This window comes from Prionailurus viverrinus, chromosome B2 (assembly GCF_022837055.1).
Source record: "Prionailurus viverrinus isolate Anna chromosome B2, UM_Priviv_1.0, whole genome shotgun sequence".
Lineage (NCBI taxonomy): Eukaryota > Metazoa > Chordata > Mammalia > Carnivora > Felidae > Prionailurus > Prionailurus viverrinus.
In genome coordinates this window covers 4,760,188-4,784,038 of record NC_062565.1, presented here as the reverse complement: position 1 = coordinate 4,784,038, position 23,851 = coordinate 4,760,188, and the positions used below count along the sequence as shown (strand labels likewise).

The window sequence follows — 23,851 nt, the reverse complement described above, 5'->3', positions numbered from 1 at the left end:
CCCCAGCAGTGAACCATTTGTAAAGCAGGCTCACCAAGGAATCTGCTCTCATGGTGCACCTGTTACACTTTCTTGCTCTGGGGATGGGGCGCTTTGCCAAATATCCTGGGATTAAATTGTCCTCTATAGTTGTGGTTTCCCAAGAGCAATTCCATTAAGAGATAATGTCAAGGCTTTTTTTTTTTTTGGCCTCAGATCAATTGCTACTAGAAGAGAAGGAAAAAGGAAAACTGCCAACAGGAGGCATGATGTTCTACCCCAGACAAAGGCTAAAAGGCGTTTATTGGACTCTTCCAAGGCAGAGCTTGGTTCTGCCTCTCACACCTTGTTTACTCCCCGCTGGTGAACTGTCTAAACCTGGGATCGTGACGGGCACTTACGTTTACAAATAAATACGTTGCCTCTATGATCCAACTTTGTTCTTAAAATTAATCTGTGTGGGAAAGAGGGAAGAGCTGTCTCATTTCACACTGGGAGGACTGACGGGCAGAGGGGTTCCCCATGGGGTCCTGTTCACACGGCTAGACAGCGACAGGGCAGCTGCTGGCTTCCGGGCTCCTGGCCTCCAGCCTCCATGATTTAAAGAGATCGTGAACCTGAGCTAAGAGGCACTGGACGCTTTACTCCACTGCACACCTGCCTCCAGGGGAAAGCACTGTGCCTGCATCCTGGCCATCAACACATATTTAATACTCACACATGGGGGTGCCTGGGGGGCTCAGTTGGTTAAGCATCCAACTCTTGGTTTTGGCTCAGGTCATGATCTCAGTTTCGTGAGTTCAAGCCCTGCATGGGGCTCTGTGCTGGCAACACGGAACCTGCTTGGGATTCTCTCTCTCTCTCTCTCTCTCTCTCTCCATTTCTCTCCCTCTCTCTCTCTCTCTCTCTCTCTGCCCTTCCCCAACTTGTGCTATCTCTCTCTCAAAATAAATAAACTCAAAAAAAATAACATAAAAAAAACACAATTTTCACAATTTTCCCTAATATCACTGAGGACATATACTAAAGTTGATCGATTCAGTCAATTTAATATCAATGTTCTATAAAACGTACAAAATCTACGAGGTTTTTGTTGTTAAAATGCTTCTGAGAGCCAGAAGAACGAAGCTTAGACTGATGTCTGACTCTGACATATTATGTAATGAGGAGACAGATTTTTGGTTTTGCAGCATTTCACAAATTCGATCAAATTGGAGAAATCTCAGCATAGAATGCAGGGGCATCGCTTAAACATTGCATTCGTTTAGTAACTTGTTTGCCGTGTCCTCAGTTTGCTCAAAGCATAAATTCTAGTTCTCACTTTTTCTCTTCCTGGTTTTGGAAGAAGAAAGCCTCCAGGAACAAGAAAACCCCAAAACACTGACATAACATCACCCACAGAGAGGTTCGTGATGGCGTAACTTGAAAACCTGTTTACATAACACGGCAAAAGTAAAGAAGGTGGAAATCTGCCCTTTCCTTTGGGAAAGTGTGTGAGTGTGTGTGTGTAGTGAAGGTGAGCAAATTCCACTGTGCTTGGTTTGCTTCGTTCAAGTTACAAAACGGACCCCAGACGCTAGTGCCAAAGACAAGATGTGGCCGCACACGGAAGGCTGATGGAGAAGGTGACAACAATCCCCCTTCCCCTTCCCTTCCCTCCCCAGAGAAGGCCTCATTCTCCACCTGCTGGGCTGCAGAAGCAGAAGAAATCGTTACCAGTTGTTGGTCATCCCTGTTACATTCTGAGGCAATTACGTGCCCTGGACTTAAACCTGACATTGACGCGTGCACGGATGAGGTTAACGTATAGCAACTTTGCCAAAGGGAGCAAGAGATACAGGGGTGGAAAAAGCAGAGCACAACAAAATGAAGAGATAAGAACCAGGTGCAGGTGGATCATCCAGTAAGAGGTCTCCAGACACACAGCACGCTTCGTGAATTTGGAATTCATTGCACCGGGGGCAAGTTGTCGACCCCCGGAGCCTCCAAGATATCGGTGTGCACAAAACACATGCCCACACAAAAGTTTCCCCTTTATTTACAACGAAGAAAGGTGATTCATTTTCCCTCCGACAACACAAGAGAGGTGAACAACATTTAAAAATGGCCCTTGCCAATAAGAGGGAATTGAAAGCCAGTTGGCCATTCGTGTAGGGAGTTTTCTCTTCCTGGAGACGTGCACGGGTCCCGTCTGAGAGTAACAAAGAACCACTGTTCAGAAGAGAGGTAAGCGGACGCTGACTTCACACTTACCTACTTTTCTCCGTCTCAGTGTCTGAAAATACCGAGTCCGTGCCTCCTCCAACAGTACAAACCTCATCACCATCCTCCTCCTCGTCAAAATCAGAGGTGTTCAGGAAATCAAAGCTTTCTAAAGCACTTTCGACTGTAAGACTTAAACTGGAAGACCGGCTGCGGTTTCCGGCTGGCTTACACTGCAAAGGCAGAAGGCATCGGGGAGAAGGTCAACATATCCAGAAGCAGAAACAGAACAGGCAACACTCGATCTAAGATGCGACACTTTCTTTTTTTCCAAGCTTTTATTTTTTGTTGTTGTTGGCATTTAAAAAAAAATGCATTTAAAATCTTCGCATTAAAAAAAAAAAAAACTACAACGATGGATTAAATGACACAGGATCTGGGATTCGTTCCAAAATGATCTGGAGGGAAATAAGCGGGTAGGAGAACAGACGGAACAAGACTGGCCGCGAGCTGACATCGTGGAAGCCGGGGGATGGGCACACTGGGAGCCGTTACAGGATTCTCTCTACTTCTGCTTGAAAGTTTTTTTAAAAATTTTTTATTTAAAATTTTTTTTAATGTTTTTATTTATTTTTGAGACAGAGAGAGACAGAGCATGAGCAGGGAAGGGGCAGAGAGAGAGGGAGACCCAGAATCGGAAGCAGGCTCCAGGCTCTGAGCTGTCAGCACAGAGCCCGACGCGGGGCTCGAACTCACAGACTGCGAGATCAGGAGACCTGAGCTGAAGTCGGACGCTCAACCGACTGAGCCACCCAGGCACCCCTACGTCTGCTTGAAAGTTTAGAATAAAAAGTTGAGAAAACATTACAGCCCAGAAAGCCTTGGGAAACGGAACTGCCATACCCTTCTGCCTAGAGCTCAACTCCAAAGAAAATACAACCAGCAGACAAATCTAGAGAGTCACGGAGTCCGTGCCAAATAGTAACCAATCTGTAACGTGTGCAGTGTCCCGACACAGGAGCTGACTGCCCAAGGAACCTGTTCTAAAGGATTAAAAAAAAAAAAACACAAAAAACAACCAACCCCAGGAAGAGAAAACTACTCAAACTCAGACTTAACTCATACTCCCTAGGCAAGTGTATTGATTTTACATTCACGGCATATCATTTTCTTTGAGCGCTGAGGAGAAAAGGAAGGGTACAGGGCCAGCAAGAAGGGTCCCTGCTTCCTCTCCGGAACAAATCCCGTCACTTCCGTGACTGGGCCCTGGGATACTGTGGGCAAACCCATCCTAGGGCCTGGGGAATTCTGTATTGCTAGACACAGACAGAAGCAAGACAAACAGCGTAACGCCAGTTGCTACGGGCACAGAGATGGAAAGAAGTCCTTCCAAATATTCAAGAGGACAGACGCTGGGGCGGACTGAACGGGACAAGTCTTGTGAGTCAGAAGAACTACATGTCCACCCTCTCAGGCTCTCCTCGCTGACTTCGCAACACAAGGCAGGCAGCGCCTCGCAGAGAGCTGTCTCTGATACTCAAGATGGCACAAAACCACGGGGGGAACCGTCTTTCGGTCTTTTAAATCAGAGTTGTTTCCTTCACCCTCAGTGATCTCCGTCCCAGGGGCAGCATCATTTAGTTTCTGATCCTCAAGAGGCTTTAGCGTCCTAGGAATGTGAAGGGGGGGAGAAAAGAGAAAGCTTTGTCCAGCTGATGCTTTAATTCTGGCTGGATCTAAAGCCATTTGCCCCAGCCCTCAACTCGAATGCTGTTTTCAGTCTCAGACAGATAGAAGGAGCTGGTCCAGACTCAACCCACCTCTAGGGTCTTCGTTCGTAAGTAGCTATCTGCTGAACTTGACCTGGCACGGTATGGATGGGTTTACATATCGATCATAACGAAGGGAGGGACAGTAAAGGATTTTAGAGGCAGGAACGTTCTGGAACAACAGCAGATTGAAATAACACTCTGGAAAGAAATCTGTGACCCCCAGGTTTTTATAATACTAACAGATGGGGTGCTTAGTGTTTCCTGGTGGGCCGAGATACTTCTCAGCATTCCAGATGTCTGGAAATGGGAACTGGTATCTCCACTTGCTTTCTCGAAGGCATCTGCGAGAGGTGGGGTCAGTTGTCTTTAAATTGAACACCTTTCGCCTACTAAGCAAAGCTGGTCACCTATGCAGATGAGAGCTTCTTGGGGGGTTAGAAGATGTTTTCACTGGAGTACTAGGGCAAGCAGCATGAACACACGGGTCCTGAACGGGCACTTTTATGTTTTCCAGAAGGCAGATTCAGAGCGTCCTCTCAGAGGACAACAACTGAATTAGTCCGTCATGGGCACTAGAGGATCTGCAGAGTTGGGCCTGAAGTTTCATCTGCCCTGGGGACAAATCTCCCTCCAAGCTAGGGGAGCATGACTGAGAAGGCTAAGAGAGTCAGAGAAGCCTTGGAAATGTGTGGAAATGCATTTCCCACAGGCCACTGAGAAGACCACATCTGAAAAACAGTCATTCCAAGGGACACAACAGGCTTCTGTGGGTGGAATCTCGGCTCGCCACCGGCACCTTATTTTCAAGCCTATTTTATAGCACAGGTCAGCAAAGAATTGCTGTTTCCTGGAAAAGGACCCGATTTCTTTCCTGTGCGGCGACCTTAGAGTAGCAAAGGACACAGAAGTGGCGTGGGATTCAGGACAAAATCAGGTCCTGTCTTCTTGTGCCGTGTTTTCAAAAGTTTAATCTGTATGCCCGGTAGAAACATACATTCCGGTGTAGCAACAATGATCCCATCGTTAGGAACCCCCGCCTGTGCGGAGATCATCCCTCTTGCTCTCTGCTCCCACCATGTCCACACTGAGCTGTCTGATCAGGAACAGGGTTGAGAGGACATCTCTGGTGGACTTGGGGGTCCCTGGCTTCTAGAACACAGCAGATGACGATTGGTGCTGGATCTATCTCCGATTCCGACTCACTGGTTGGGACAAGTCTGGAGAAGGGACTCTTTGGAGGCAGTGCCCGGGGCTGGCGGGGAGGCCTGTGCGGGGGGGGGTGCGGAGGGGAGAGACCCATGGCTCCACCCATGCCTAAGTCTTGATCAGTCAGGAAGGGATCCTATCCAGTAGCATCTCAGTGACATTATGATCATCAAAATGCCTCCGTTTCACATCACATCACATCACATCACATCACATCACATCACATCACATCACATCACATCACATGGGTTTACAGTGACTAACTCTGGGACCAAAGGGGCTCAGCCACTCCTCAGAGCTGTTTAGTTTAACTCCTGATCGTCTTAGGTACATCGATCTGTTGTGAGGAAAAACGAAACTTAACATGTGCTACCGGGGTGGAAAAGTCAGCGCCAAAGGATGGTTATCTATCGGTCAGGGAAAGATAGATACGCAACTTTGCACAGAAGCTGGCCTCAGACGCCTCTCTCCAAACCTAGTCTGGTTTCCCTGAAACGGTACTTACTTTTAGAATATCATCCAAATGCTTGACTTCTTGGTTCAGATCCTGAAACTCCTTATACTGCTCCTTGTGGGGCTCCAGCGCAAGGAAAAGCCCGCTGAAGGCGTCCTCCAAGCTTCCGTCCAGGAAGGATCGACAGCCTTCGGATTCTCCGCTGACCGAGCCCTCGGAGAGCAGCCTGTCCGCGGCCGCGGGCGCCTCGGCCGAGGTCAGCCTCTTCACCAGCTGCTTCGTGAGGTTTCCTTCAAAAGTGTCCAGTTCGACCGGCTTGAGCTCGGACGCCTCGTCGGACTCCCGCAGGAGCGCCTCGGCCACCTCCTTCTCCAGGAACAGGCGCTCCGGCCCGGCACCTGCCGCCGCTCGGCGCTCCGGGGGGCTCCTGGGCCCGGCTGGGGGCTCCTCCGGGGGCGGCTTGGCCTCCCGGCCCTCTCGTGAGGAGTTTCTGGAAGATGCCGAGGCGGAGTCTTCCGTGCCCTCGTTGTGGGAGGACGGGCTGCTGGGGCTCAGCTCTGCGGGGGTGATGGTGATTTCGGGGTTTGCCGCACCTGCGCTGGAGAGAGAGCCCGCTGGGTCCGGGGTGAGGGCACAGTCCTCGTTGGGCAGGTCACCGAAGCTGAGAGACAGTGGCGTTTTCTCCTCAGCGGCCTTGCCATTTTCAAAGACGTCATCGGGTAGATTAGACTGTGGATAAAAGGCGTCTCGTTATTATTTTAAAAATTTTTAATGTTTATTTATTTTTGAGAGAAAGAGTCAGGGAGTGAGCAGGGGAGGGGCAGAGAGAGAGGGAGACAGAATCCAAAGCAGGTTCCAGGCTCTGAGCTGTCGGCACAGAGCCCGACGCGGGGCTCGAACTCGTGTGTGAGATCATGACCTGAGCCGAAGTCAGATGCTGAACCGACTGAGCCACCCGGGAGCCCTGACACCATTATTTTTAAATACAAATTATATGCTTGGTGTGGTTTGTGTGCAGACAAGATACGAGATCATTAAAATAAACAACCGGCACTTTCATGATATTAACGTTTCATTTGTTGATTGTGTGTATGTGTGTGTGTGTGTGTGGTTGTGCGTGTGTGTGTGGTTGTGTGTGTGGTAGTATGTGTGTATGTTTGTGGTTTGTGTTGTGTGTGGTTATGTGTGGTTGTATGTGTATGTGTGTGTGTGTGGCAGTGTGTGAATGTGTGTGGTTGTGTGTATGTGTGTGGTTGTATATGTGTGGTTGTGTATTTGTGTGTGGTTGTATGTGTGTGTGGTTTGTGTGTGTGGCTGTGTATTTGTGTGTGGTTGTATGTGTGTGGTTGTAGTGTGTGTGGTTGTGTGTATGTGTGACTTGTGTGTGGTTGTATGTGTGTGTGGTTGTGTGTGTGGTAGTATATGTGTATGTTTGTGGTTTGTGTGTGTGTGGTTATGTGTGGTTGTATGTGTATGTGTGTGTGGTTGTGTGTATGTGTGTGGTTGTGTGTGTGTGTGATTGTGTGTGTGTGGTTGTGTATTTGTATGTGGCTGTACGTGTGTGGTTGTGTGTGTGGTTGTATGTGTGATTTGTGTGTAGTTGTGTGTGTGTGGTTGTATGTGTGATTTGTGTGTAGTTGTGTGTGTGTGGTTGTGTGTATGTGTGGCTTGTGTGTGGTTGTATGTGTGTGTGTTTGTGTATGTGTGGTTGTGTGTGTGTGTGGTTGTGTGTGTGTGGTTGTGTGTGTGTGGTTGTGTGTGTGTGTGGTTGTGTTGTGTGGCAAGAGAAAACAAAGCTCTTAGAAAGGACTTCTGGTGTTGAATCTAGGTGAAAGTTCATTAGACTATTCTTGGGTTTAACATTTTCAAAAGAAAAGGGTGGGGGAGGGGAGGCAAGTGAGCCTGTTTCCTGAAACGCAGGATCTCACAATATTTGGCAGCTGTACTTATGAATAATGCTACCAATTTTGGGGGGGAGGCATTTATCTTAAAAGACTTTACAACATTCATGCTATTTCACTCAAAAGACGGGATGCTTTGTTCTGCTTCAATTATCATAGATTATTTTAAAAGAATCTCTACCCACAAATCCAAGCCCTTGAAAATGTTCTATTAATTTGGTAACCATGCCACAAATAACTGAGGCCAGAAATACACTGGCATAGCTTCTGTAAAAACGGGAGACTAATAAACTTGAACGTCTCCCGCGATTGCACAGCCAGAGCTGTGTCTAGAAACAGCGAGTCCTCTTGTCGAGCCCGCCCGGGCTGGGTCAAGTACACTCTGTGATCCATGAAGCAGAGCTCAGAAGGGGGAGAGGTTCCAAATATCCAGGTAACCAAGATAATTACTTTATGCGGGCATTAAAATGATTTCTAAGTCAGTTTTCCCTACGTTGCGGTCCGTGCAGGGTCTCGGTACCAAATGCTGCTCCGTGGAAAAAGTTTTCTGGGTATTTGAGACCAGCTCTTTCAAAATGATAATTTCTCCTGGGTTCTGGATTTGATATTCTAGGTAAATAGTTAAGTACCACGCTCATGCCTAATTACATACAAAGCAAGGAATTACCATCATAGTTCTGGGAAACAAAACGTTCCAGCCAGTGAAATGGGAGCGGACGGAAAGGGAGCCCCTGTCCTCCCAGCCGTGTCTCTGGTCCCCTCGCTGCTGGGCTGGGGCCGCCAGATCCCAGCACGTGCAGTCAGTTCAACCCAAACTTTCTATTCTCCTCTGGTTAACCACAGGGTGAGCTGTGTCACTGGGGCACTCCAGGAACCTCTGCAGCTCAGTTTTGCCTCTAAAGAACGTTTTCTTCTGTGAATGGTCCCCGCGCTTTCTGCTCAGGGCCCTGGGGGTGCAGGGGCGGGAGTGGGCGGAGTTCTGGGAACCCCCCCAGGAGCCGCGAAGCAGCAGGTGAGCCCCGTGGGCTCTGGGGCTTGTCTCCTTCGGTGTCCTCTGCCCTCTGTCTGCCCCCCTGCACCTTACCCCTCTAGGAGAGACAAAGGGGGAGCTTCTGGTAGGATTGGAAAAGGGCTACCCCCTGGACTTCCTCCGAGGGGATCCCTCAGGCATCTCACAGAACCCCCGGGGCCCTGGCCGCACTGGGGGACGAGGGAGGCACTGGCTGAGGCGGGGGGTTGCTCCATCAGGACTCTTGCGGAAATTCCGAAGTCCTCACCAGCCGCTTCTCTCGGGCCTCATGTTCCCAAACCCAACGCGCACCTACACGAAGTGGCCAAGGTTGAGTTAGACGAAGCCGAGGTGCTCTGCTCAAGGAGACTCCCGGTGTGCCAAGGGGAGCCTATAAACGGGCACACGACAGTGCGAGCGCGTGTGCGATAACTGAGGCGTGACACAACAAGGCAGGACCCCCGCACGGGGATGGTTGCCGCCTGGGGAACAGGGGGTCCCAGAGCTCAGCCCTGCAGGATGGGGAGGCGGAGGCGAGGAGGAGGGAGTGCATTCGAGAAGGAACGTTGTGTGCGCAAAGATGGCAGCTCGCGGAGGGTGTGGTGGGGTTGGAGAGCGGTGGGGAGGTCAAGGGGCTCAGGCAGAGGACGAAGAGTGGTCAATGGCAGGCGTGGAAAGCCGGGCCGAGGAAGAGCCGCTCTGAGGCGTCTGCCTTTATCCAAAAGGCTACAAGAAGCCATCAAACTCTTGTTTAAATTATGCTATTAAGATCTCTACCAACTCCCTCCACAACTTAAAGCAGGCGAACATGGATATACACGTGATATCCGTGGTTACGTATACAATTGTATCTGCTATATCGTTTTTGGGTCCATGTGTTCAGGCACATTTTCCTCACACGATCTTTCCGTTTTCCTCGGAAACCCCACTACTTTAGTCTGGTCCTTGTCACCTGGGATTTGTAATTGAACGAATTAGATGCAATTATTATCATCATTAACCAGAAAACTTTTTAGTCCTTTCCTTTCTGGACATTCAAAGATGACTCCCCCCCCCCACCCAAAGATGACTTCTATATGTTCGTAAAGAGCAGAATATTCCATGTACACACGTACATGTGTGTGTACGTGTGCCCTCTCTTGTGACCTAACGTCACAAGACGTTCTCTTGTGACCTAACCTCATACAATGTAGGTCACCTGCTGCATTCCTGGCTACAAATGAAAGAGTTTCTTTTGCTAAGGCAGCAAAAATTAACAGACACTACAATAAACTAAGGCTAAGAACCTCTTTAAATAAAAAAGGCTCTCGTTAAATTGGTGTGCATCCTTTTGACCTCCTTGAATGCCCCTTTTTGAGGTTACTCAAATGCTAAGTGCATCTGAATGCCGAAAGGCCTAAAGACTGTTACTGGTGATAAACTAGTTGGACTTGGGAAGGAACATCTTTGACCGCAAGTGTAATTGTATTTTTAAAAGATGAAGATCTTGTTACCATGGATATCTTTGCCCCAGCGGAGAAAAACCACAGCACAAAAGCGGGGCTCGCCAAAGACAGGGACAACCACCTGGCGGACAGAGGCGCATGCGTGACCCAATTTCCCGCCCCAGGGACAGGACGGCTGTAACCGTCGCCCCATGAGCACGACAGAGAAGCGGGAAAAACGGACAGACCACAGCACACGTGCCACCAGCCCCCACGGCAAGCACTTCCCAGCGGGCAGGCCACCCGCACTCACATAAAACTCTAGCCCGGCCTTGGGTCTCAGCCGGAGGGAGGGCAGGTCACTGAGGGAGCGGCTGCAGTGCAGCTTGGCCAAGAAAGTGTCCTGCAAGGCACTCAAGACAGACAGCCGCCGCGGCTTGTCTGCCGGAGGGCGCAGCCACCGCTTGGGAAGTCAAAGCAAGACGCGCAGTTAGCGGAAAGCATTGGTTACCGTGTCTCGTTAGCTTTCGAGCCCGCGTTTCTTTCTTTAAAAATTTTTTTTCAACGTTTATTTATTTTTTTTGGGACAGAGAGAGACAGAGCATGAACAGGGGAGGGGCAGAGAGAGAAGGAGACACAGAATCGGAAACAGGCTCCAGGCTCGGAGCCATCAGCCCAGAGCCCGACGCGGGGCTCGAACTCACGGACCGCGAGATCGTGACCTGGCTGAAGTCGGACGCTTAACCGACTGTGCCACCCAGGCACCCCCGAGCCTGCGTTTCTGATTAGAACTAGGAGGCCGCTGTGGACCCCCTCACTCTAAAAGGCTGAGCTCAGAGAGTCTTCAGAAAAGTCTGCGTGTTATCAGTGCGATCAGTAAAGGGGGGTGAGGGGAGAGGAAAGACGGCAGGGGGCGGTCTACCACCGCCCTGTGCAGATGGCCAAGGGCATCTTGGAGCATTATCAGGAGTTACCGAGAACCCCTAATGCCGTGTCACGCGTTTCAAATACTGGGTGCAAGCCCCCCCTCGGGTTCAACGCGCCTCCTCCCCAGATCACCGTGAACTTACGAAAAAGGAGTGGTCCTTCAGGGTGGGCGTCTCCGGGGTCCCCTGGCTGTACATGGACATTCTCCTCTGCAGGGCTGCGGCCTTGCTCCCGGCGCCCGAGGACGGGGCCATGTCCTCCACGTCAAAGGGGCTGCAACACAACAGGTCCCCGTGAACGCACGTTTGTTAGGTCGCCTCTAACCCCTGGACCGCAGGCCGAGAAGACACCTCATTATACTAAAGTAAACTCAAAAAAGTGGGAACTGGGCTGGCCGGGCGGGCGATAAACCAAGATAAAACAAAGTGGAGCAGAAGACTGAGTCCCCTCCAGGGGCCAAGGTTATCATCATGGCATTAAGTGCAATTCACCTATACACCCAGCCATTAGATAAATCTGTTTCTTGGTTAATGTTAGACATGGAAACATATTAATGCTTGTCCAGTACAAGATGTCAGTCTGTAAAGATTCTTTGAGCTTTATGTTGGCAATACAGGAGAGTAAGGCGATTGTTCTAAAGAAAATGAACGTAGACTCCTGTTCGTTTCTGTCAACACAGAGCCTGTTGCGTGCAGGACAGTCTGTCCACCGTCACCCTGTTTATCATCATGCCATCTGGTTCGTCCGGCAAGACAAACGGTCTTGCCTTTGCCACACCGATGACTACAGCTGACATGGAGGGAGGCCGGGCAAAAGGTGTCCACAGGGGTTCATGGACAAGACAACGGGGTCCTTGCTGCTTCCATACCTCACCCTCTATGTCGGAAAGAGGACCCTGAATATCGGTGCCCCGCACGTCACGCGTGCATGGAAATATACCAGGGGCACAGTGTCAAACGTCGTGGGCGACCAGTGTTTAATGGCTTACGACCTTTCTCATGAGGTGACTTCAGAAAACCACCTTTAAGTTCACTGCTCTGACGAAAGGTATCTCTTCCTCCCTGGCAATTTTCTATTTCAGTAGAGTGTGAAAGATACCGAGAAGTTTCCCAGAGCAGCATAGGGCACACGAGATAAAGAGGGACAGGCAATGAAGACATTATAGAGAGAATCGGGATTTTTTCCAAGGGTGAAATATCTCCTTTGGACAGTTATTTTTCTTCCAAATTAGCTTAAGAGCTGTATTTGTGTTTTTTTCTAATTTTTTAATGTTTACTTATTTTTGAGAGACAGAGAGAGGCAGAGCACGAGTGGGAGAGGGGCAGAGAGAGAGGGAGGGAGACACAGAATCCCAAAGCAGGCTCCAGGCTCCGAGCTGTCAGTACAGAGCCCGATGCGGGGCTCAAACGCATGAACCGCGAAATCATGACCTGAGCCACCCAGGCGCCCCAGAGCTGTGTTTCTTTATATACATTGAAAGGTTGAGAAGGAGGGAAGGCAGCACAATAAACAGTTTTCAAGCAGGAAGTAGGAGAGGAGCAGAGTGGTAAGACAGAGGCTTCTCCAGCTTATGGAGCTGACAATGTGCAAACGTCACCCACTGAGCCAGCCGAGCAGAGCCTCGGGCCCTCGAGGTTCTGACACAGGTCTCGGTGGGACCCGAGAGTCTCCTTCTGTGACAAGCCCCCCTGGGGATGCCGATGGTCCCCGTGCCACCCTCTGAACAGCACTGGTCTGCAGCACGTATTTGTAACGTGGCAAAACTGAAAAGGGCCACTTACTACCAGGTGATCTCCAGGCTCAGTTTGATGGTGCCAAGGTCATTGATGTCAACCGCCACCACCTGAGGTCGGGCGGCAAACAGCTCTTTGGTCTCGCAGGTCACACTGCCGACCAGGAGGTGAGTTGCGAGCCCTTTGAGTTCCGTGACCTGGTGAGAGAGGGACAGGGACGGCCTTACGTCGGTGGGGGAGGGGGGTGCCGGACAAAGGCCAGGGACACTTTCCCCTGTTCTGCTTGGCCCGCTCTGGGCGAGAGCCACGGTCTTCACGGCGGACTCGGGGTGCAGAGGGGAGTCTGCAAGGTGGAGGGCCCGCGGGCGGAAGTCACGAACAAAGGTCCCCACCGACGGGGTCACCCATCCGTGCACCAGGATATGACAATGACGATACTGAACCTTGATGGAAATGAACCCGACGATCAGGGGCAGGAACACGACCTCCTCTCCGTCCCAGCTCTGCTTGCCGTTGGCTTCTATTCTGCCTTTCAGTTTCCACCTCTGTCGGCCGTACTTCATGAAAATCTGGGGAGAAGACACCAAACCTCGGGCTCCAGGGGCCTCGCCCGACTTGCCACCCACACTCCGAGATACACGGCATGGGAATAAATCAGCTGCTGCCCCCCCCCTCTTCCGTCCTCCTCGCCCACCCCCTTCTTGTGGGTCTTTCCAATTCCCTGGGGTCTGGGCGGAGGAGGGGCAGATGGTGAGTGGGGAAGAGGCTTTTAAGAGGGAGCAAGGTCTGCTCCGCCAGGCAGAGGGGGTGGGGGGCCCTCTTTGTAAAAGGTCAACCCGTGTCTCCTTGTTACCACGGTCACGGTGACCAGATCCTTCTCCTGGGAGAATACAATGCTTCAGTACATTAGCCGTTGGACCCCCCAGCTCCGTGAGCGGGAGGAGAAACCATCAGCTAAAATCTACTCAGCAGCCAGAAGCACACACACACACAAAAACCCCTCCTCCTCCTCCTGGATGAGGGAGGCAGAACTGGACAAAGATTTTGAAATCCGACAGACCCCAGGGAGAGGGTCTCCGCTCTCTTTGCTCAGACAGCTTTACCGTTTAGGGGAAGATACCCTTCCCTTACACCCGCCCCAAGGATGATCACAGAGGGTTTTGGAGAAGACAGATGATTCAATTAGGGAAGTTCTCTTTTAAAGAGGGGAAAAGAGAAAAGCCTTTTTTACTTTCTGGAGTGTATCTTTATAAAGAAAGGTCTAGATACTAGTGTTCTTTAGTCCGTGATATTTACGAGCACTCATGATCCCGGACTGGCTCTTGCATCAGGAGAAAAGGCTGCTTTCAAGTACAACATTGGGACTGGGGAAAATACGAATATGGACCGTACGGCAAATGCCCATGTTAAGTCAGCTGCGTTGAGAGTTGCACGATCCTGATAGGAAAGCAGGTTCTTCCATTTTGGGGAAAATAATTATGGGGCAAAAGGTCACTATGCCTGTGCTTTGGTCTAAAATGGTTCAGCAAAATAACGATCATAGTAGTAATAATAAGGCAAATGTGACATTATGTTAAAAATTGGTGTCTGCAAAAATAGATCTACCCTATGACCCAGCAATAGCACTGCTAGGAATTTACCCAAGGGATACAAGAGCACTGATGCATAGGGGCACTTGTACCCCAATGTTTGTAGCAGCACTCTCAACAATAGCCAAATTATGGAAAAAGCCTAAATGTCCATCAACTGAAGAATGGATAAAGAAGTTGTGGTTTATATACACAATACAATACTACTTGGCAATGAGAAAGAATGAAATACGGCCTTTTGTAGCAACGTGGATGGAACTGGAGAGTGATATGCTAAGTGAAACAAGTCATACAGAGAAAGACAGCTACCATATGTTTTCACTCTTATGTGGATCCTGAGAAACTTAACGGAAACCCATGGGGGAAGGGAAGGGAAAAAAAAAGTTAGAGAGGGAGGGAGCCAAACCATAAGAGACTCTTAAAAACTGAGAACAAACTGAGGGTTGATGGGGGTGGGAGGGAGGGGAGGGTGGGTGGCGGGTATGGAGGAGGGCACCTGTTGGGATGAGCACTGGGTGTTGTATGGAAACCAATTAGACAATAAATTTCATATTAAAAAAATTGGTGTCTGGATGAAGAGTATGTGGGGGTCTTCACCTCCAAACGTTCTCACTGGGGCTTCATTTTTCCCCCAAATAAACAAATGTAAAAGGAAAAAAAAAAGGGCAATGTAAGAAACCAAATAATGGCAGCTGATTCCTGTCCCTCAAATCCCCAATTCCAGCAGGCAGATGGACACAATACTTACTTCATACTGATCTCCAGGACAGAGGCGAGCAAAACCAGCCAGACCTGTAAGCATGCAACAGAGACATGAGGTGTGGCATAGATTCCCCTTCACAAGCCCACACTGGAACGTTAATAAACCAGAAGCATCAGACCTTTGTGAAAGCTCATGGAATAGTTTTGAGGGACCACCCGAGGGGATGAGGGGACAGCTGAGAATCCCATCTATCACCGCTGCAGAGAACATTCCTGGCCGGGTTAACCAAAGATGGTGCTTTCTGGGGCAAAGAAGGCTGCTCGACAGGGACTAGAACCCTATGAACCTTTGACCAATTAGAAGTCCACCCAGCTTCCAGGACCAGAGAATTAGGGCCAGAAAGATACATTCATTTATTTACCCAAAATATTCCCATGAAAACAAACTGCTGTCTTGTTTTTCCTTCTGTCCCAAAGATTGGTGATTTCTGATAAGTGTCTCTCACTTGGGTGAAGATTCCATGGGCTTAGTCTGTCCCCCTCGCCTCTCCCCAGTTCACTCATTCCTGTGTTTTCCTATTCCTATCTACCCAGCATAATGATAATAGAGAGATAATTACGATAAGGACAACTAGACGGCATAATGCACCATCTAGTGTGTGATGAGATCACTTAAAACGGATTATCATCTATACAAAGGCAGTAATTAAGAACACAAAAACAACCAACCAGATGACAACAACCCACACTCCCCATGTGGAGAGGGGGCTTCCCTTCGATCATGCCGTCAGCACGTCTCCCCCGGGCTGGATCTGCTCAACCTGGGATCCAGCCCCATCTCTGATGTAGCAGCAAGAACAAACCATGTCAGGCCACTGTCGTGGGACATCTCAGGGACCCTGAATTTAATCAGTCTCTTTCTTTCTGTAGATATTCATTGAGACTCCGTGTGGGGGGATCTGTGCATTGGGGTAATGATCTGGAAATTAAGAGAGAGGTCACCGATACCCAGAAAATAGAATAAAATGTGATTAAAGTCCACAGGGATGAAACAGACAAGGACCCGAGGCAGTAAGAGGAGTTAAAGCAGAAGGCGACTTCTGTTTTATTGACCAGGGAGCCTACTCTAGGTATCAACTCCAATTTCATCACCTCTAAAAGGGCGGGGAGGTCACAGTCTCCACCTCAGAGAGCTATTTGTAAAGACAATCGATGGCCTCTGGTCCATAGTAAGTGCCTAATGCATAGTAATGATTATATATTCAGGAATGGGGTCATACTATTCATTCATTCATTCATTCATTCATTCACTTATTTATTTATAGTTTATTTATTTATTTTGAGAGAGAGAGAGAGAGAGAGCACGTGAGCGTACAAGCAGGGGAGGGGCAGGCAGAGAGGAGAGACAGAATCCCAAGTAGGCTTTGTGCCATCAGTGCAGAGCCCGATGTGGGCCTTGAACTCCTACAAATTGTGAGATCATGACCTGAGCCAAAAAACCAGGAGTTGGAAGGTCACCCGACTGAGCCACCCAGGCGCCCCAGGTCATACTATCTATTGACCATGTGCCATACATGGTTCATTTAAAAGATGTTATCTATATGAAAAGGTAGCAAATCGATGCACATCAGACAGAGGGACAGCAATGGAGAGATAGTAAAAGGAGATGTTTTTCTCTATTTTGGATTTTTGTAAGAATGTGTTACTTAGGTGTAATTCAACAAGAAACTCTATCTCATTTAACGCAGGCTAGTTTCTTGGGGGAAGGTAGTATTTGAACAACAGAATTTCACCACAGGCAAATGAGGGCATGGGTAAGCAGGCACTTCTGGGCAAAGGGAGTGGCCTGTATTCACGCATCAATATTTCCGGAACGCCTACTGCATGTCAAGCACAAATATAGTTGTGGGGAGGGAGAGACGCACATCACACGTGCACAATAAATGTAGGGACTAAACTCATCAACAGGGGCTTATCAGTAATCCTGACTCTGCTTCCATGGCAACCACAAAGCAAAGTCTCTTACCCTAATAAGGACCCGAAGACACAGTTTTAATGAAGGAATGAAACAAATTTAATAAGAATGGGCAATTTTATTTTCTCATTTTCCAATGAAAAGCACCAATATACTTTTATGAAAAAAACCCTCCAGTTCAGAATTCACTACAAATGCTTACACACAATGGAATACTACAGAGCCATAAAAAAAGGATGAGATCTTGCCATTTGTGACAACATGGATGGACCTGGAGGGCATGAGGCTAAGTGAAATCGGTCAGGCTGAGGAAGACAAATACCGTATGATTCCATTTATATGTGGAATCTAAAAACAAAACCAACAAAATAAACGAGAAGCAGAAGCAGACCCATAACTACAGAGAACAAACTGATGGGTTCCAGAGGGGAGGCAGGTGGGGGGATGGGCCAAGTGGGTGAAGGGGAGAGTGGGAGGTACAGGCTTCCAGTTATGGAATAAGTCATGGGGATATAAAGCACAGCGTAGGGAATATAGTCAATGGTATCGTAACAGTGTTGTATAGGGAAGAACGGTACCTACAGTCACGGTGGACACAGCAGAACATATAAACCTGTGGAATCACTACGTTGTGCACCTGAAACTAATATAATATTGAGGGTCAACTATACTTCAATTAAAAAAAATTCAGTACAGGGGCGCCTGGGTGGCTCAGTCGGTTAAGCGTCGACTTCGGCTCAGGTCACGATCTCACGGTCTGTGAGTTCGAGCCCCGCATCGGGCTCTGGGCTGACAGCTCGGAGCCTGGAGCCTGTTTCCGATTCTGTGTCTCCCTCTCTCTGCCCCTCCCCTGTTCATGCTCTGTCTCTCTGTGTCTCAAAAATAAATAAACGTTGGGGCGCCTGGGTGGCGCAGTCGGTTAAGCGTCCGACTTCAGCCAGGTCACGATCTCGCGGTCCGTGAGTTCGAGCCCCGCGTCGGGCTCTGGGCTGATGGCTCAGAGCCTGGAGCCTGTTTCCGATTCTGTGTCTCCCTCTCTCTCTGCCCCTCCCCCGTCCATGCTCTGTCTCTCTCTGTCCCAAAAAATAAATAAACGTTGAAAAAAAAATTAAAAAAAAAATAAATAAACGTTAAAAAAAAATAAATAAATAAAATAAAATTCAGTACAAATGTTTAGCTATCTTTAACAAGCTATTATTAATTATTATGTATGAATTATGTTATGATAATTAATATAAATATTAAAAATAATGGTCTCTGGTAAGGTGGGATTAAGAGGAAAATTAAACGTTTGGCATTCAATAGCGATTTTTATTGGATTTTTTTTCAAATATGTGTTTATAAGAAAAAAGACATAAAAAAGATCACGTATGTTGGTTGGCGGGCAGCATATATGCGGAGAACAGGCTGTTTGGATATTCATGACAATTTTTACAAAGTTTAGCACTGGATAGAGCGATGACATTATGATTTAAAAATTTTGGGTATATTTGCCAATGTTAAACGACCTTTGTTTAACGACCTGTTTACGACCTTTGAGTTCCTAATTGTTCTTATGTGAGGGTATGTATGGTTTTACCCGTGTAAATTTGACCGCGATGGTATCACCACACAGTGTATCTTGCCTTCTTTGAATAGCCCCGTTAAGCTGTGAGACTGGAATGAATGACCGCCTCTCCCCGGTCCAAGAGGCACGGCCACAGTTAAGAGGATAGGGAAGGTCCGTTTAGGCTTAAAAAAGGCACCCGCTGTTACCACTGTCTGTCAGTAGATGGCAGCAACTCACCACCTCCTTCTGCCTCCTTCCCCACCGAGCCAGGCCACTTAGGACTTTGCCAATAACTAGAACATAACAAGCCACTTTAAAAGATTTACTGAAATAAGAGCAGAATTTAAAAAGTCAATTTTCCCTAGTCATTTTCTGCAGGATTAGTCTTTTTTTTTTAATACTTTGGGGAAAAAAGCACAATTGACTGGTTTTTACAAATCAGAATAGGGCAGATGTGCTGATTCTAAGAAAATCCAAAGTGCCCTTTAAAACCTGTGCAAATTAGTGCAGGTTTCATCCGCTGCAGGCTTACCTGTGCAAATACAACAGAAGCCTGGTTAAAAAACAAAAAACCCAAAACTGACAAGGTATGTAAAGGGAAAAATCCTTTGAAGGTTTTTTTTTCCCCCTTTCAAAATTACCGGGAATTTCATACCTGAGGAACTTATCTAATGGGAGAAAGGTACTTGGTAGGGATGTTTTTGCGCTTATGAGCCCATGTTATTAAAGCAAAATTTCTTAGAATCGCTTGTAGTGCTATCACACTGAGACCCTGATTACAACCATAATGTAGCCAATTGGCAACAGGCAGGCAAAAAACAGGTCCCGCCCTCTGCTCCTGTAAGCCAATCACCGTACTGGCTGCAGAATTAAAACCAACAGCAGGCCAATTGTAGTTACAGCCTGAGGTCTCTGAGGCCCGGCTGGAGCCTTGCTGGGATTTTCACAGTTGGGGAAACCTTTATGCTTTCTCAGTGGTTTTGTGATTACCGTTGCACAGTCTAGAAAGCTTTCATTTCGGCCCCTCTGAGGACCACTGGGGGCTAGCATCCAGGGATGGGTGGGGGTAGGGGACTTTTATTTCTATGGCTACCTTTGGCTGTTTTACTGTAAAACCTACTACTGATTGAACGGTCTTCTGCACCCCATTTGGAAGGCCCAGACACTAGACTAGGCAGCCGCTCACCTTTCCTTCCTTTGCTCAGAGACTTATCTGCCAGAACAATGCTCCCCACGTTTTCTAGTTCTATGATGATCTTCCGCTCCAGAGATAAAAAAGATCACACATGTTGACCGCATATACACAGGGAAAAGGGTGGCCGGGTATTCATGACACTGTGAACAAAGTTTAGCACCTGGTGGAGTAGTTACGAAGCTAAGGAAGTCACACTTTCTACTCCAAGGCAAAGAGCCAAGCAGCTGGCCAGCCAGGAGCTCTGCTACAGGCCTTCCTGATTTATTGACCAGGTATAAATAATGCAGATTTACTAGCTCACAGGGAGTTCTCCCCTCTGCTGAGGCCTGACCCGCCCTGCAAGCTGGACGGGCAGGTGTAGGCGTGGGGACACACACCGCCTGGAGGGTCACTGGAACAATCGCTGTGGGAGCTACTGTTCCCCGAGAGCCCACGTCTTTTCGTCACTGTCCTGGTTAACAAGACGCTCCCTCTTTAAACTGACATTCAAGGTGCTTTAAGATCCAGTGCCAACGCACGTCCGTAACTCTTCTTCCAGGAAGCGGCTCAGCCCTGCCAGCCCGCCTGCCATTTTCCACATGCTTTACCCTCTTTGGTGAACGCCATTGCCTTGCTGTTCATGTGCCCAGAGCAGTCCCTCTCATTCGTGTTCAGAGATGACACTGGGGAGCCTTCCTCCTACCTCCCTGCTTCCGTCCCCCAAGACAGGTGAGTGGCACCCTTCTCCCCCCGCCCCCCCAGGCTTCTGAGATAATCCAGCCTCCCCACTGGTCCAGCAGGTGATTCGTTCCACTGAATGAGAACACGCTGGCTCATACCTCCATCTTCTCCAGTGGATGGGTGGAACTCAGACCTGGGGCCATGCATCGGGAGGCAGTGTAGGGCATGGCCAAGAGCAGGGGCTCCCTAAGTGTTTGATCAGTTGTTTTTATCATCAATCCAGCCACACCCCCACTGCCCCCCCCCCACCCCAAAATGGTTGTTTTCTTCACGTTGGGTGGGGCAAAAAGGGAAGTGTGGAAGGGTGTGGCAGGAGGAAGTCGGGTTACCAGGTCTGAAAATATTATGAAATATCCTCAGTTTATGTCAGTATGTTTGTTGGGGTAGTTATGTTTTACCAGAAGGAATAACAGATAAAGTAGCTGATGGTAAAGACATAAGACTTCTCGGCAGTGTGAGGACGCTTCCCTTTATCAAAAGAAAGGACGATTTCCGTGCCAGTGTTACCCTTGAAAGGCTTCCTAGTTGTAGTTTCTGAGTCAGATTAGGGAAGTGAAAGGCCATGCTCTGAGCCACAGTTTATAGCGTCTGCTTTGCTCTCTTAAACTTCAGTCCTCCTCATATGGGACTGAGCGTGGGACTGGGAGAGGCCTGGAATTCAGTGTCAAGTTTGACTCCAACTTAGTGAGTACTAGGACAAGTCACTGAACGCCCACTTCCTGCCAATAAAATGGGGGGAGTTATCACCTCACCAATGATGGGTGCCCTGGAGAGCCGTGAGCACCAGAAATAGGGGAAATCTGGGACCCCCAGTAGGAACAGCGGGAAGATGTGCTGCCCGAGTTTCTCTCAGCGAGAGACAGACTAGTCTGCACGGATGGTGACCGAGCGTCGGGGGAAAGGAGAGGGAAGTGCTTGCTGCTAAACACTGATTCAGGGCAACTGTCTTCCAGAACCAGGCTGCTGCTGAAACCATCCTGAGAGTCTTAAAAAATCTTGCCAACTCCCCCCACCCCCCCACCCCCGACTTGCTGGGTCTGGGGCAGGGCTTGAGCGGTTTTGGAACCTCTGACTCTCGTGAGGACCCAACATGAAGACAAGAAATGGAAAACTGAAAGGGCACGGATGCCCCACCTCGGTGGTACCGCCGGTGTTGAGATTTAACACCGAATCACAAACCAGTTCACTCTCAGGCCTGCCCAAGAGAAGAATGCAGCCATTGCAGACGCTGAAGGTCAAGGTCACTGTTACTCCAGCAATAAACATGCAGAGTGGCTCTCGTGCTGTCACGGAGGGCCTGGTGTTGGACACAAACAGTGCCCCACAGACTTAAATGACAGATTCCAAAACGAAAGTCTCCCGTTGAACACTTGAAAAAGTACCCCTTCTCTACTCCCTTAACCGCAAAAAGTAGGCAAGAGGGTGATTAAGTTCCCATTAGCAACAAGCCAGGGATCAGGCTGCCGACGAAACCCGAGGACCGGAACCGCCTGCGCCCAGCCCTCGCCGCTGCAGTCAACGGGCGCGAACTCAAAACTCAACGGATTTGCCGTTGCTGATCTGACAGCCCTGCCCGCGAGGCCCGGCAGATGCTCCGTCTGCTACAGCGAGCACGCCTTGTTTGTTCTGAAGATGCCGCGCTACAAATATAACCCCATCATGCTTCTAGGTTGGAACTTGCCAGAGCAAACCCCACAGACGCGCTGGGAAAAAGAGGAAAACGCAGAGACCTCTGTGGGTTTAACACTAGAGGTGAATAAAAGGAAGTGACTGGTGGGTAGTTTACAGAAAACATGAGTGCAAGGGAGTTACTGAAGCGACACCACAGAGAAGCCAGAAGACAAATCTAGGTGTGGGATACTCTATACAATGGTTTCTATGCCAAGTCGACAGTAGAAAGGAAATGGGAAGGGTCTGTGTTAGGTGACAGCAAGCCCGAGAGAGACACCGAACGACCACTAATGACGCCTGGACCTCATGTGGATCCCGACGGCAACATACCAACCATACAAAGCATTTTTGAGACAACTGGGAAACTTGGATCAGGGAACAGATTAATAACAAAGGCATGTTCGTTTCATTAGACATGATAATACTGGGCATTGTGGCTATGGGGGAAGATGTCCCTATTCTTTTTTTTTAATTTTGTTTTTTACATTTTTATTTATTTTTGAGAGACAGAGAGAGACAGAGCATGAGTGGGGGAGGAGCAGAGAGAGAGGAAGACACAGAATCGGAAGCAGGCTCCAGGCTCTGAGCTGTCAGCACAGAGCCCGACGCGGGGCTCGAACCCACAAACCGCGAGATCATGACTTGAGCTCAAGTCGGACGCTTAACCGACCGAGCCACCAAGGCACCCCAAGATGTCCCTATTCTTTAAGGGATGCATAATGAAATATATACAGGCAGACTCATATCTGGGCTATACATCATCAAAGGAAAAAACAAATGAAGCAAATGTGGCAAAATCTTGCTAATTATTAAATCTAGGTGATATGGGGCTCGCTGTAAATTCTCTTCACTTCTGTGTATGTCTGAGATTCTGCCATAATAAAGATTCAAGGATGCAGGCAAGTCTTAGGACCAGGAGGTTCTGGAACATCAATACATTAACATAAATGGGGAGGGGTAAAGGTGGCGGCACAGTGCCTTTGCAAGAAAAATAAAAATAGTGTGAGCTCTGTCTGTGGAGATGGCTCCTGACTCTCTGTGGGGGAAAAATACCTTTTATCTTTTTTTTTTTAGTTTATTTATTTATTTTGAGAGAGACAGACAGAGCGTGACCAGGGGAGGGGCAGAGAGAGAGGGAGACGCAGAATCCCAAGCAATCTCTGCTATCAGCACTGAGCCTGACATGGGACTCGAACCCATGAACCGTGAGATCATGACCTGAGTTGAGATCAAGAGTCAGACACGTAACTGACTGAACCCCCCAGGCGCCCCGAGTACCTTTCATCTTGATGGAGAACTCCCCCAGCAGATTCTCCAGCTCTGCTTCAATGGCACACATGTTCTGTGGAGAGTACAAAAGAGTGGCATCAGACCTAGGCTTCTCTCCCACAACAGCTCAAGGCGCATGACGTTCTCTCGGCTGCAAACAAGTAACTAGTGCTTGAATTCCAGGAGACTCCTGGAGTCTCCAGCACTGCCGGAGAAGCCTTCTTGACAAAATGGTGCACAGGAAATTCAGAGTCTAGAACAAGTTCAATTATTTCCATGCACGACAACGAGGACTGGGATGCTAGATAAGCAGGAAAGCAGTCTTCTCCTAAATGGAGAAGATCAAGGCTGTTACGTTGCTGACTCCGGGACCTACTGCAACAGAAGCCTTGCTGTGTTGCCTTCAGATGGTGCATCAGTTATGTCATCAAATTATGCCATGGACAGACGAATCCAGAACATGACATGCTGGAAGAACGGGCCCGGATTCTATGTAAGGTCAATGTTGGGGGGCGGGGTGGGGGGGAAGAAGTTCTAGACAAAAGAGGCTAAAGAGACATAACAACCAGATGCG

At 48.7% G+C, this 23,851-nt stretch overlaps 1 protein-coding gene across 5 annotated transcripts in view; it reads right to left on the bottom strand.

Moving 5' to 3' along the window:
- Positions 1–23,851, bottom strand: part of RIPOR2 (RHO family interacting cell polarization regulator 2) — a 232,991-nt gene that overhangs the window by 26,120 nt on the left and 183,020 nt on the right. For 3 of the 5 annotated variants that reach the window (XM_047859368.1, XM_047859370.1, XM_047859367.1), the window contains exons 8-13: positions 23,287–23,350; positions 14,945–14,988; positions 12,656–13,176; positions 11,018–11,147; positions 5,665–6,342; positions 2,233–2,414 (exon numbers count right to left, since the gene is read on the bottom strand). In XM_047859368.1, the coding sequence (XP_047715324.1) occupies positions 2,233–2,414; positions 5,665–6,342; positions 11,018–11,147; positions 12,656–13,176; positions 14,945–14,988; positions 23,287–23,350 (1,619 nt within the window). Of the gene's footprint in view, positions 1–2,232; positions 2,415–2,881; positions 3,841–5,655; positions 6,343–11,017; positions 11,148–12,655; positions 13,177–14,944; positions 14,989–23,286; positions 23,351–23,851 lie in introns of those variants that run through there. The other 2 variants (XM_047859371.1, XM_047859372.1) reach the window with 2 other exon arrangements.